This window comes from Meleagris gallopavo, chromosome 1 (genome assembly GCF_905368555.1).
Source record: "Meleagris gallopavo chromosome 1, MGAL_WU_HG_1.1, whole genome shotgun sequence".
Lineage (NCBI taxonomy): Eukaryota > Metazoa > Chordata > Aves > Galliformes > Phasianidae > Meleagris > Meleagris gallopavo.
In genome coordinates, this window is record NC_139404.1 from 150,751,509 (window position 1) to 150,765,370 (window position 13,862).

At 34.3% G+C, this 13,862-nt stretch overlaps 1 protein-coding gene across 20 annotated transcripts in view; it reads left to right on the plus strand.

Annotated features, from left to right (window-relative positions):
* Positions 1-13,862, plus strand: part of RBM26 (RNA binding motif protein 26) — an 86,285-nt gene that overhangs the window by 34,149 nt on the left and 38,274 nt on the right. For all 20 annotated transcript variants that reach the window (XM_085215654.1, XM_085215667.1, XM_085215653.1 and 17 more), the window contains 5 exons: positions 57-227; positions 5,233-5,337; positions 7,075-7,284; positions 8,357-8,443; positions 11,901-12,014. In XM_085215654.1, the coding sequence (XP_085071780.1) occupies positions 57-227; positions 5,233-5,337; positions 7,075-7,284; positions 8,357-8,443; positions 11,901-12,014 (687 nt within the window). The remainder of the gene's footprint in view (positions 1-56; positions 228-5,232; positions 5,338-7,074; positions 7,285-8,356; positions 8,444-11,900; positions 12,015-13,862) is intronic.

The window sequence follows — 13,862 nt, forward strand, 5'->3', positions numbered from 1 at the left end:
GAAAACAGATATTTAATGGAAATTGTAATGTTGTTTTCTTTGTTTAAATTGGACAGATGCTGATTTCAAAGCTTGAGAAAAATAAAGCCATGAAGTCAGAAGACAAAGCAGAAATCATGAAAACACTGGAGATTCTAACTAACAGCATTACCAAGTTAAAAGATGAATTAAAAGGTGTATCATCAGGAGGAGGGACTCCTCTGAAAAGCATGAAAACTAAGACTCAGGTATCATGTTTTGATGAGCTTTCTAATAAGATGAATTTACATGTCAGCTTATATCAGTATAATAAAAATATACAGCTACGTCAGAAGTGCTTAGAAATATGCTATTTTAATCTTGAATTCTTCTGTGCAGAGAGATTGGTTTTGTCCTCTGTTTAAAAGAACATAGTTAATTTAAAAACTGTGTTATTGTCTAGATGTTTGAGCCAGTGATATACAGGATACATCGCGTTATTTTGAAGATACCAAAATAGAAATCTGATTGTCTTTTGCCTTATTCAGTCTTTTGTGTATAGTCTGTTGCTTTTGTAGTAGACAATTGCTGTTGTAATGGTTGTTAACAGAAATAATGAAAACAGTGTTTCTAGTGCTAAAAGATAATCATTATGCAAGGCAGATATCCACTGGTCACATGTAATACCTAAACTAACTGCTTCAGTGAAGCTAGCTCATTACTAAACCGGTGTATATGTTTATGTTTTCTTGTTCTTTTTGTGTAACTGAAATTGAAACAATTGAATTTTTCAGAAATAAGATTATACAGTAGGTTTTCCTTTGATTTGGGTATCAGTATTTGAGTTAAATCTGTGAGAGGAGTTTCTTTTACCTGCTGTACTTTCTGCTCATGTAACCAGTTCCTTGATTCTGCTTCAAAGTGCAATTTTGTTAGCTTTGAAAAATTTAATTGTAAATATGTCAAAAGGTTTGAGGCTGATTTGGCCTGGTTCCATGACTTAATGGGGTGGGGGGACCCACGGACCCATGGCTCAAGAGAGGGGAAATGGGGGGTGGAAACCAAACAGGGACAATGAGCTAAGGGAGAAAACTAATTACTAAATATGATAATAGAATGCTAGATAACACAGTATAATACAATGTAATTAGTAATGGAGCTAATAAATCAAATAAAGGAGAGAGTGTCCAAAACCAAAAGCCTTATTCTCATGCTGAAGCTGAAATGGCTAGAGAACATACACAGTAGAGACAAGCAGAGAAAGAAAGGACAGTCTAGTGACTCCCAAGCAGTTTTACCTTTCCCTCTAAACAGAAAAGGAACAGTGAGGTCTTCTGGGATTTGTAGTTTTTCTCTTTAGAGAAGGGTACCTGGAAACTATAGACAGTCCATAGAACTGGAGCATTAACTCTTTAACTCCAGTGTTCTACATGATGCTATGATGTGAAATACCGATAAAAAAAACCATAAAACCATGACAAGTGTGTCTGCACCAACTGAACCAATTTGAGTCTGAAAGTAACATTTTTAGGAGCAAATACTTCTGTGAAAACCATACAATTGAATTTTTCAAAGCTAACAAAATGATGAAGCATGTAATATTAAAAGGCCAGATTTTTCTATAGTGTATTTTCCAGTAGAACAGAAAACCACTTAAACTTTCCTTGCTGCTTTCTTTCAGTTCTTAAATTTTCAGAATGCTTAATCATCTCTTGTAAAGTTTGGGATTCTATTTTAAAAACCTAGTGCAACATTAAAACCCAGATTTAGTTTAAATGGTTTATAAGTTTTCAGTTTGAGGTAGAAGAGATGGTGTTTCATTTTACATAAAAATAGGGATATTTGAAGTAGTTGCAGTATAAATTACAGTGATGTGGAGATGTGGAAAAAAAAGTACTAAAAGAAATACTGGAATGACCTGTACATACTAACTTCACTGTAGCTTCTTACCTCATAAGTCAGTCAGCAAAAAATTGAAGCAGTGAATTTTTATCCTGAAAATGGGCCATACACTGTGATTTCTTGAAGCTGACTTTCTCATAAAATAATTACAGCTTTAGTGGAGTAACTGTTTTAGAGTGGGAACAGGAGGTAATAACTCCAAACTTAGAGGTCTGCTATAATAAGATTAAATTCATGTTCTTTGAAGGTGACAAAGAGTTTTCTGACGTTTGAGAGTGAATTGGTGCTGTCTAGTGAGAGAATGTTTCTTAGAGATCTTAGACAAAAGAAGTTAACTTCCTATAGAATGAATTTGAACTACAAAAGTTCTAGGAATTGGCAATATTTTCAGATCTGCTTTTGATTCTCTGTCACCAGTCTCCTTCTTGTTCTTAGCGTGCTTGTAAATGGGCTCCAAGGGTATTTGCTGCATTACCCTCTCAGGGATTGTGACGAGGCTGACCGTCATGTACTTCCCCAGATCTTCTTTGCCCTTCTTGAAGGTCAGAGTGACATTTAGTTATTCTCAGTTCTGAGGAACATCCCCAAATGTCATGACCTTTCAAAGATAATTGAGATTGGCCTTGCAGAGACATCAGAAAGCTCCCTCAGTATTTATGGTTGCATCCTATCAGTTCCCAGGGACTTGAGTACGTCCAGTTTGCTTAAGTATTGCCTAACTTAAATCTCTACTAACAAAGGTAAGTGTTCCTTGCTCCAGACTTTTTGTACCTGTCTCAGGACCTGGGATTGCTGAAGGCAAGCATTGCCAATAGGGGCTGAGGAGAAAAAGGCATTGGCTCTTCCCATTTCTTTTGTTGCAAGGTCGCTTTCCACATTGACCAGCAGGCCCGTATTTTTCATGACAAAGTCTTCATTTTGCTGCTAGTACATCTACATAAATTTTTCTTGTTCCTTATCACCTTGCCAGATTATTCCACTTCAGGAGGGCGTTGGCTTTCCAAACTAGGTACCTACATGTTCAGGCAGGCAGTCTGTATTGCTTCTGCGTGGTCTGAGCCTGCTTTCACCTCTCCTGCACTTTGTTTTTAGATTTGAATTTTGTTAGGAGCTCTTTATTCATTCATGCAGGCCTCCTGCCAATTATTTCCCGCATGTTTTGCTACTTGGGGGATATAGACTTTAAACTCATAAACTTGAGAATAACTCATCGTTCTGGCCCTAGGCATAGCTACGTGCTTTCACACAGTTTCTCACACAAAGGACAACTTCTCCTTCTCATCATCCTTACTTGGCTTTCCTAAAGAGACTGCATCTGTCCGCTGCAGCGCTCTGGTTATGTGAGTCACTGTACAGTGGGGAGTTGTAACAAGATGATCTTTAAGATCCCCTCCCACCAAAGCCAGTCTGTGTAATCTCCGTGAGACTGTAGTCCTGAAACTGCGCAGACATCTAATTCCTCCACTTTGCTTCCGATAATGTTTTATTAGTTTACAGGCTTTTCAGAAAGGCATTTATTTCCCAGAAAAGAAATTAGATCTTCTCCTTTGTTACTGTTTCGTTGGTACTCCCTTGTTTATATTGGTATGTGCATGGTTGAGGTTGTCCATCTTCAACTCTTTATGTTGATTTGAAGACCTCTGCAGTCCACATTCCTAATTTTTTTGTCAACCTGGTCCTCACGTGATTGTGGTTTTCACTTATTTTTGTCTTCTTCCAGATCATGCAGATTACAAAACACCCTTCCCCATGAGTGTAGAAAGCTTTGCTGCCTCCTGGTACGTCTTGAAGGAGGCAGATATATAGGGACATCTTATCGAGGTTAAGCACAGCTCTGTATAAAGGGAAATCTTCATTAAGAGCACTAGAAATAAACTTCAAAAGTCTAGAGACTTTCTGACACCAGAGTCACAGACTGCTTTGTGAGTTCTAACTTCTGGTCATTTTTAAATTTCAGAAATGTTTATTTTGTCATGTCTTTGGTGCATGTGCATTACAATGCCATTACAACACTGTGGGATTTGAAAAGCAGTTTGCAAAAAAAAATAATAATACAGGAGATGAATTTTTATGGTTGCTGTAGATAAGATAATCAGAAAATGGGGCTGAAAGGGGTTCTGATTGAAGTTGCCAGTTGAATAATCCAGCTTTTTTTCTTTTAAAGCTTCCAGGAAAAAAAAACCAACAAAGAAATACACACAAAAAAATCCCTTCTTTATCATTCAGTGGTGATACTTGGTTTCCAACAGTCAGAACTGCGAAACCTTCATCTCTTGACAACCAGCCTTTGAATACATTACATGCTGTGGTTTTGAATCAACAGGTGTAAATGTAAAACTATTTCATAGTCATTTATAATTTTCTTCTTCATTTGTGATGTCATTAGAACATTTGATTGCTGCTTTGTCCATTAAAAACAAAACAAGTTTCCAATTTGGAACCAAACTTCAAATAAGATTTTCTTAGTCACATAAAGCTCTTTTCTGCATCTGTACCAACACCTGCACCTCTGTACTTACAGTGAACGTGTCTAAATTTGGATTCAGAGACACCTTTCAGTTTGATACATATTTTTGAACTTCCTCATCATTTTTAAGGAACTGTGTGCTGAAAGGCGACTATAGGTGCATCAGAGACCAACCTTTTGTTAGCAGAGATACTGTTACTGTGGTGGTTTTTTTTTCTACTACGGTATGAACAGAACTATCATTAGTGCTTTTTCATTATGGAATTGTGATAATCTTAAAAGCTTCTTCTCATTACTGAGTGTAGATAGTGTATTCATTCATAACAATGCTTTTTTTTTTTCTTTTTTTTTTTTTCATGTAGAGTCCCTTTTTATCACTTCATTGCTATTGTATAATTTTGCATTCTCTATCTTGTGTACCTCTAGTTTAGAACAAATTCTTTTGGCTTGGCTTGATGTACTAAAAGCTTTGACATCACCAAGCTCAAAAACATGCTGCTACACACAGAAGTTTTATCTTGCTTCTTTAAGGCTCCTAAGCTTGCACTTGGTTTATTTTTTAAAGTGGAATCCTAGTGTTGTAAGCAGTTTACCTCCAAAGTTACAGCTGTGGTCTAAATCAATAAGCCACAACTTGGCTAAGTTTAGAATTTCATTACGCATTCTAGTTTTAAAATTCGCTTCTCTTAGAGTTTCTAGGAATTTGCCACCACACTTCTACCTGGAAAACAGACTTTTCGTTTACCTGGAGGCCAATCCTGGCCAATCTTTAAGTCACTGTATATTTCTGGAATAGCGTGCCGATAGAAGCATAGCAGTAGATTCTTAGGTTTCATCAGAAGATTGTTTCCTCACTAGAGAATGTAAACCTGTACAACTAATAATTTGCTGTGACAATTTCTTAGATGCAGAAAGAGTTACTAGATACTGAACTGGATTTATACAAGAAGATGCAAGCTGGGGAGGAAGTTACTGAATTAAGACGGAAATACACAGAGCTGCAGCTGGAAGTATGTTTCTCTCGTCTTTTGTTTCTTTCAATGAAATATTTTCCTACATTTTTGCTGACTTGTGAATTGTATCATTCAGTGCAATGTTTCTTATTATAGATGGAGGCAGTTAGCAATAATATTTAAAAAAAAAAAGTTTCTGGGTGCTGCTTCAGTAGAGAAAAAGCATCAGTGTTAATTTTTATCACTATTTAAATTTTGAAACTTTAGATGATGTGGTATTTTACAGATTTATGATAGTAATATGTCTTTGTGGATATGAGACTATTTTTAAATTGTTGTCTATCGTCGGTACTGTTTTGGATTACAAAGGAATAAAAAGTATAGCCTGATCTTTTTTTTTTTTTTTTTTAATGAATGTCAACATCCTCTCAATGATATTAACCAAAAAGGCCAAAATGCCAAAAAGTAATATTAACACAGCATTGCTTTTGAGAGAAGGTGGACTCTCCAAAAACACATACAGTGTGTCCTAAGCATTCAGTGTACAAAAACATATTTTTTGTTGAAGGACTTGCATCTTAAAAAAAAAAAATACAGAAGGCTGCGCTAGATTATTTGTGTCTTAGTTTAAGAAATTATGAATAGTATTGGACAGATAATAATTCTACTATTTTGCCTGTATGTGTATAGCTACTTAATTGGATAATACTCATGTTTTTTCTACTCTAAAGCAGAGTGGTGTGTTAAATAAATCCTTCTTAATGAAGCTTGGTTGTATTTTTAGGTATGACCATGAGGACGCAGTGCATGTACATGCAGCTAGTTTGCATTAAAACCTTACTATAGGTTTGTTAATAAGCCAAGCCTGTTGAACTGAGATGATTCAAAAACAAACACTTAAAATAATTATTCTGATGGTGAATAACATTTCATAAGTATCCTGAATGATTTTATTAATACAGCAGTCATAAATTGATTTCCTCGTGGAAGGAGATAATTGGCATTCAGTCAAGTAGCGTTAGAAGTGCTGACATGGTAAATGCAGTAGGATATGTTAAAAAAACATTGTTACTGTGATTTTATTTAGCGTTCTGATTCATAAATTAGGCAATTTCTTTTGTAAAGATTTGGGTTTTTTTTTTTTTTAATGCCTGCAATACATGCTCAAATTCAATCCTTGAAATTGTTTGTGGGTGGTTTTTATTTTTTAAGCTTAAATTTTACTAATTTTTTTAATGTCTATTGGAGAGCCTTTTGATTTCAAGAGAATGCATGTCTTTTCTGTGAATTGGAAGTGCAGGTGTGGGTTTGGAAATTAGTCACCATGTAGAACCAAATTTTTAGAGAACAATTTGTCCTTGGATATGCATAGTAGAACCTCTGTTTCACAACTCACGGTACTGTGGCCAAATGTTACTATGCTCCATATTTTCTTTTCAAACTAAAAATTCCATCTGTGAATTAGGAGAAAACTGTTAGTCACCACAATGAGAAAATTTCATTAACAAATTTCAAATGTTATATTCCAGTCTCTCCTGAGGAAAGGAATTGTCCTCACATATGAGTGCCCCTTTGACTTTTGTTGTTCCAATATGTTACTTTTTCTGTTCCAATACTATTTTTGAAACTGTTAGTAGTGAACATCATTAATTTTAACATATTTTAAGATCTTAAAATTGCTTTAAGTCTTCTTTAGGGATGTGTTTTTTTAGGAAATGTCAGAATATGTGTTTGTTAATTTTGTCTAAATATTTGGATTATGAATTTTAATAAATCAATGTGTGTAAATCTTAGGCCGCCAAACGAGGAATTCTTTCTTCAGTTCGTGGTAGAGGGGTCCATGCAAGAGGTCGAGGTGCATCACGTAGCAGAGGTAGAGGAATACGTGGACGGGGCCGAGGCAGAGGAGTTCCTGTACATGCTGTTGTGGATCATCGACCAAGGGCATTAGAAATTTCTGCGTTTACAGAAAGTGATAGAGAAGATCTTCTTCCTCATTTTGCGGTATGTTGTAATTTCTCTTTTTCTGCTCATGGGATGGCACTCTTTTATCCAGTGACTTGTTTATGCTTGATTCAATTCATCTGGAAACATAATTCAGGAATAACTCTATAACATGATATACCTGTTCATGATTTATAGAAAAAAAAAAAAGAAAAAGGTGAAACAGAAATTACACTGTTATTTCAACTGCTTTTAACTGAAACATAGGACAATTTGTCAGGATTGGTGGCATTTTTTGAGGGGAGTTTCAAGATGACCTGAATTTTTTCAGTGTTTCTGCCATTCTGATTTAGACAATCAAGATGACAAGTATGTATTTACTGACAAATTTCTACAGGGCATCCAAAGGTTTCTTTTATTAATCTGTCTAAGCTTAGGGTTTTTTTTGTTATTGTTAATCAACAACAACAATCTACTTTGTCAACCATAAGATATTTGGTAATCCAGTCTCAGTGAAGATTTAAAAGAATGAACTTATTTTTAATCCACAGCCTTGTATTATGATTGAGTCTGCCAGAAGACTATTGCTTCTGTGTTTTCACATGTTCTTTGTACTTCAGCAGTGCACTCCATTATATTGGGTATTGGAGCTTACACTCTTGGCAGCATTAAAATACCTTAGAAACCATTGGAAGAGTTTATTGGGCTAGAAGATAAGATGCTGAAATGAAGTTATATTGGAAACTTTGGCTACCTGACCAGTATCTCATCTTTTTGTAGAAGTGTTTCATAATAAACTAATGGAATAATCTCAAGATCCCCTCTTGCTAATCAAGAGAGAAGTATTAAGCAGAAGAACCTCTCTTTTCTGTCATAATTTTACTTCATACTTGTATGTTTACAATTAGGAAATGTAAACTGTGGTACTTTGTGTTTTAAAAATGCAAAGAAAAGTAACCCTTACTTGCAAAGAACTCTGATTGGCATTAAGACTGTGAAAGGGTACTCTGTTCTAACTTGATTTGCTTTTTGAGACATTTCATTTAGGGCATCATATTTAGAGGGGGAGGGTAGAGGAGGAAGGCTGTTTTACTAAGCTTTTTTTTCTTTCCTTCTTTTTTCATATTAAAAGCAATACGGTGAAATTGAAGATTGCCAGATTGATGACTCTTCGCTCCATGCGGTGATTACCTTTAAGACAAGAGCAGAAGCTGAAGCTGTGAGTATAGTTTCATTGAAAATATTTGGCATCATTCAACTGCAATATATTCTAGTATTTGATTAAATTTAATGCAAATAATTACCCAGAAACATTTTAAAGAATTCTAGTGTAGGAATCTAATTCTAGATTGAACAATTCTGTCAAAAGTGACACAGGCAGAGTGACCTTGCCTGTGGTCCAGGGAGGGGACTTTTCAGGCAGTGATGACATGACATGGAGCAACTGGAGAGAGAATCATGCCTGTTTCTGGTGGCCATTTCCAGGAGTGGGCTTTTGAGTCACCATCCCTGGAGGTGTTCAGGAAATGTTCAGATGTTGTGCTAAGGGACATGGTTTACTGGGGACGTACTGGTTGTAGGTGGACAGCTGAACTGGATAATGATCTCAGAGATCTTTTCCAACCTTGGTGATTCTGTGATTCTATGATTACGGAATCTTTTATGATATAAGGATATTTATGACAAAACAGAGTTATACTTTATGTAAGAGAGAAATCAAGATAGTCATATAGAAATTCATAGGTAAATATCCTTATTTAATTGCCAATTATTTTCACCTTAAGGACTCACTCTTCTGTAGTTTAACTGACAGCCTACAGACTGTCTATATATATGGTTGGTTCATCAGTTGTATTTAGCTTTGCCTGGAAATCAATGATATTGTAAATGTAATTTTAAGCAATGAGATTTTTTTTTTACCCCCAAAGCATATTTTTTTATGAAGTTACAGAAGTATAGAATTGCAGTAGTAATTCTTAGAGAGTTCTAAAACTCAACATTGACGTATGTTGTAATTCATCATCCTTAAATATAGATTATGAGGACTATATTTCTGGATGAACAGGATTCTTGCCTTAGTCAGTTAATAGTGCAAATAGCATATGAATCTGCACAAAATAATAAACTTAATTGTACTGCAGATTATTTTGTTTTCTTTAAAATTCTTCCATCACTGTTGGGAAGGAGTATCCTGAAAGTAATAGGGTTTCCAGGAAAAAAAAAAAAAGAGAAGATTAATATATATGGTATGATTGTATAGAAAGATTTGATTTCATAGTTATATTTTGAAGATGATGTCTTTGTACAAAGTTCATCTTTTGGAGGTTATTTGAACAGAACTTTCATATCTGACCAGACTCTTTTGTTTCTGTATTCCTTGTCTTGAAAGAGCTAAATGACCTGATTGACAGAAGTATTTACAATGGAGATGAAGCCAGTAAGAGCAGTAGTTCTGACCACTCACAACATCATAATAGTTAGATACTTTGAGAAATAATTTGATTCATATGCCAAAGGTGTTTTAAAGAAACAGCAGTATTGGACATGAAACATTCAAATGCAACAGTGTGGAGCTCTGACTGTATGGTGACTAAATTATTCTATAAAAAAGGAAGTGTAAATAATGATACATGGTACATAATGACTGGCAAGGATAAAGCAGTAGTACTATGTGTCTGTACTAAAGGAACACAAACCGTAAACTAAAGAGATCACAAATAAAAGCTGTAATAGTTCCTATACTCTAGAATAGATTCAGTTACAGTTGGAATTTTTTATTTTGATGCTTTCTAACGTTGGATATTTGATTTTGTGCCTTCGTATTATTTAATGTTACAGTTGCGGTTTATATAACAAATAACAATCATCTGTTCTTATGGACTGTCTAGATAACATCTCTACTCCCATATAGAGTATGATTTATCACTAAAAGGTTTAACAGATCATATTACAGATACCTGTTTTATCAGCAGAATACAGGTTTTACTTCTACTTCTTTGGAAAAATTGGCATGCAGAGTCATTTCAGTCATAACTAACTTTCTGTAACCAAAAGTCAAAGTTCAGTAATATCCTGGAAGCAAACTCAGAAGTTGATGTATGTGAAATGAAGAAAGAAAACAGTGCAGAGAATGCAGAAAGGTATTGGCCAGGGAGAATGGAGGCATGGTTAGTGGATGGGAGGTGTGGTTGATAGAACAAAGTTAGCATTCTGTATGCTTGTTTTTCCATGATACATTTCACTGCTTTAGAAAAATAGTAAGATTCAAGGTGAAGATGTGTTTGAGGTGAAGTTTGGAAGGTTCTGTGAAAAGTGGGAAGATTGGATTATACGTTATTATCTGTATGTGATATGTCCACAGTCCAGTTTGCATTAAAACTTCTTCATTTTCATGAGTCTGATTACATGTTTATTTTTAAACTAAAATCTTATTAAAAATGTACTAGGTCAAATAAAGTCAAGTCTCACTTTTTTTCTTAAGATATTCTTGTATACTAAATATAATTCCAGTGGAATTTTTGTGTTTATTAGTAAAGCAGACTCTAAGGCTGTAATTGAAGAAATTGTAGATGCAAAATGTAATCATTAAAAAACATCTACTGAGGCCAATTTTGGAGTAAACGCTGCTAATATTTTACTTTCTTAAATGAAAAAAGGCGTAAGCTTTATGACTATCTCTTCAAGTCTGAAAGGAAGAGGAGGATTCCCTGTTGTAAAATGTTGAATTTTATGTAGCAGTAATTTCTTCCAAAGATTACAAGTTGTTTCTCTATCTAAAAGTCATGTATAAGTGCTTTTAAAAATTCTAGTTATGTGATATTGTGATGAGACCATGGACAAAAAGCTTCAGAGCTGCATTTTAATAGGCATAGAATCTTTTAAATTTATCATAAATTTATATGTACAGATTTAAAATTTATACCTGGGGACTTGAATATCACACAATTCATGTTCAGATGTCATTGAACATGTAATTGTTTCTACATTTCACATTATGCTGTGCTTTCAGATTGCACTATAAATCTTCTGTGACTATGACAGTTATTTCGGAATGTTGCTAACAGTGATTTATGCCAGTTCATGTTACTTTAATTTGAACATACTATTTCCAAAGCAGCCACTTAATGGATCTGGTACTTAGAAAGGCATGAATATCCCATAAGTTAAAAATTTTTATATTTCAATTACAAGGGCTATATGGGAAGTGAAACATTTCCAGTAGATTAAGTTGTAATCACAAAGGTTTATTTTTTTCCTTTAATATTTAATTATTTGTATTTGTGGGATGGCTTGTTTCTTCTAGTAAGTAATGAGATAATACGTTTGTGTCAGTCTTCAAAAGGCGAAGTACCCATCTGTGTAGTAGTAAAAACAGAGGAAAGTATTAAGTTCAGTATGTTGCATCACCAAGTGATTAATTTTTAAATTTGATTAATTCAGTGCTTATTTTGTTTGAATATGTTTTGATCATTTTCCTGAAAGGGTGTGTGCATTCCATTTGTAGTTAATAAAGTTTTCTTTTAGACAGTTAACAGTAATTCAATATTAACATATTAAAACTTGTTTTTTTCTTTAGAAAAAGCAGACTGTTGGCTTGTTTCTGACATTTAAGTATTAGTGAAGTTATTTTTTTCTCCTGACAAAGACGTTTTTAACTAAGACTAAATTTGTTTTAGGCTGCAATCCATGGGTCTCGGTTTAAAGGACAGGAGTTAAAGTTGGCATGGAACAAGCCTGTTGCTAGTATGTCAGCTGTTGAAACAGAAGAAGCTGAGCCTGATGAAGAAGAAGTAAGCTTGCTTTTTTTGTCTCATATTTATTTCTTAAAATGAAATGGTTTTATTTTTTAAATGAAAATGATCTACTGATTCATACCATTTAAATCTGGCTCACTTTTAGTATCAGGAAGTGGATTTATTTATTTAAGAAAATCTTGTATTCTAGGATATTGACAGTCTAAATACTTCACTTTTCATGGCAAGCACGTTTCATTTCTAGTGTGTACATCTAGAAAATAAAATAGGTGGGGTGTGTTTGAACTTACATGAGAAATAATGAGGATTTTGTCCAAACCATGGGTAGGATTTTATTTGAATTATTTTCAGCTGAATTAATGACATTCACAAAAATGTCTTAATATAATTGATTTCCTTTCAACAATTCTTGGGAAATTTTGCATTTAAATGTTATTCTTTGTGTGAGGTTTGTATTGCTTGCAGCATTTGTTTAAGTTAATACTGAAGTATAATGTTAGAATCTCTAGGTCCTGGATGGACAAGTTTAAGAACTTCAAATTAATTTGCTGATTTAAAAATACATAAATAAAAATTCTATATTGTTTCATTGTTTAAAATTCGTCTTATGCAGGATGAGATCAGGATGGTGGAGATATCTGTAGTCACCGCCTGAATTTCAATCTTAAATGTGTAAAATATCTCAAGTTTTTGTGTGCTTACAATTGGTCATGCTGTTCATATTACTTTCTTTTATAGCTGATACTATATAAACTTGAAAGTTTCCATCTTTTTTCCATGTGTAAATTCTGTCAATTCACCTAAAATGCTAAAGAGATTTAAGACTGAAATGAAATGAAGAATTTCCTTGATGGGGTGTTTGTTTTGTTGTTGTTTTGTATGTGTTGGTTTTTTTTTTTTTAATTATTTTATTTTTTTATTTGCTGTTTTGGAGGTGGAGAAGGGATAGTTCTGAAAGGGATGAGGGAAGTAAATTATTCAGCATGCTGACGTTCTTAAACAGTACTGAAATAGGGCTTTTAGTCTGTTTATAAAATTGTGAGGCAGGTCTTTTGGACTTGCATGCTACTGAAAATCCCTGGTGATTAGCCACTTCATTATGAAAACACTTAATTTAGTAGATGCCTTACTTTCTGCATCTGAGTGCCTTACAAAAAGTTGACTATCCTGAATCAACAGCCAGTGCCTAGGAAGAGTACTGAGAGTCATAGGTAGAGAAGCATTTAATTATCACTGGTTTGCAGTTCAGGGACCTTTTGAGTCAGGTATGATGTTTCTGTAGTTGATAGCCCATTCTAGGTGTTTGTTTTCTTAATTTGATAGATTTCGTTGGAATGTGAGTGAACTTAGCATCTGTAGTGTCCTATGATGGGGAATACTATTGTTTAAATGTGAATACCAAGAGTAACTGTACTGCACATATCGTGCATCTGCAATTTTAATTTTGATGTTCTGAATCAATCGTTTTAAAAAAAAAAATTTTTTTTTCTGCACTTTCTCTAAGACATCTCCTCTGATACTTCCCCTTAGTCACATTTTCTCCAGTCCAGAGATCTGTAGACCCTACGTGTTCACTGTAAGGAAATTGTTACAGGTTTTATGATCATCACTGCTGCCACTTAGCCTTGTGCACATGATATTTTTGCATTTGCACTGTATAGAACTCCTCCTTTGTACCAGTCTTGTCATATTTTAGTCTGCTCAGCATCTAGATATTAGGGGAAAAGACTGAGTCGTCAGAAGGCTGCTGCATCTTAGTCTAGTTTGTAGTACTCTACATGTATTGATAGGTAAGATGTTACCAGAGCTGCTTTCTGTATGCAAAAGTAATGAAGGAAGATAGTAGTTTTTCTCTCTTGTAAAAGATCTTACTGAAGAAAGCAA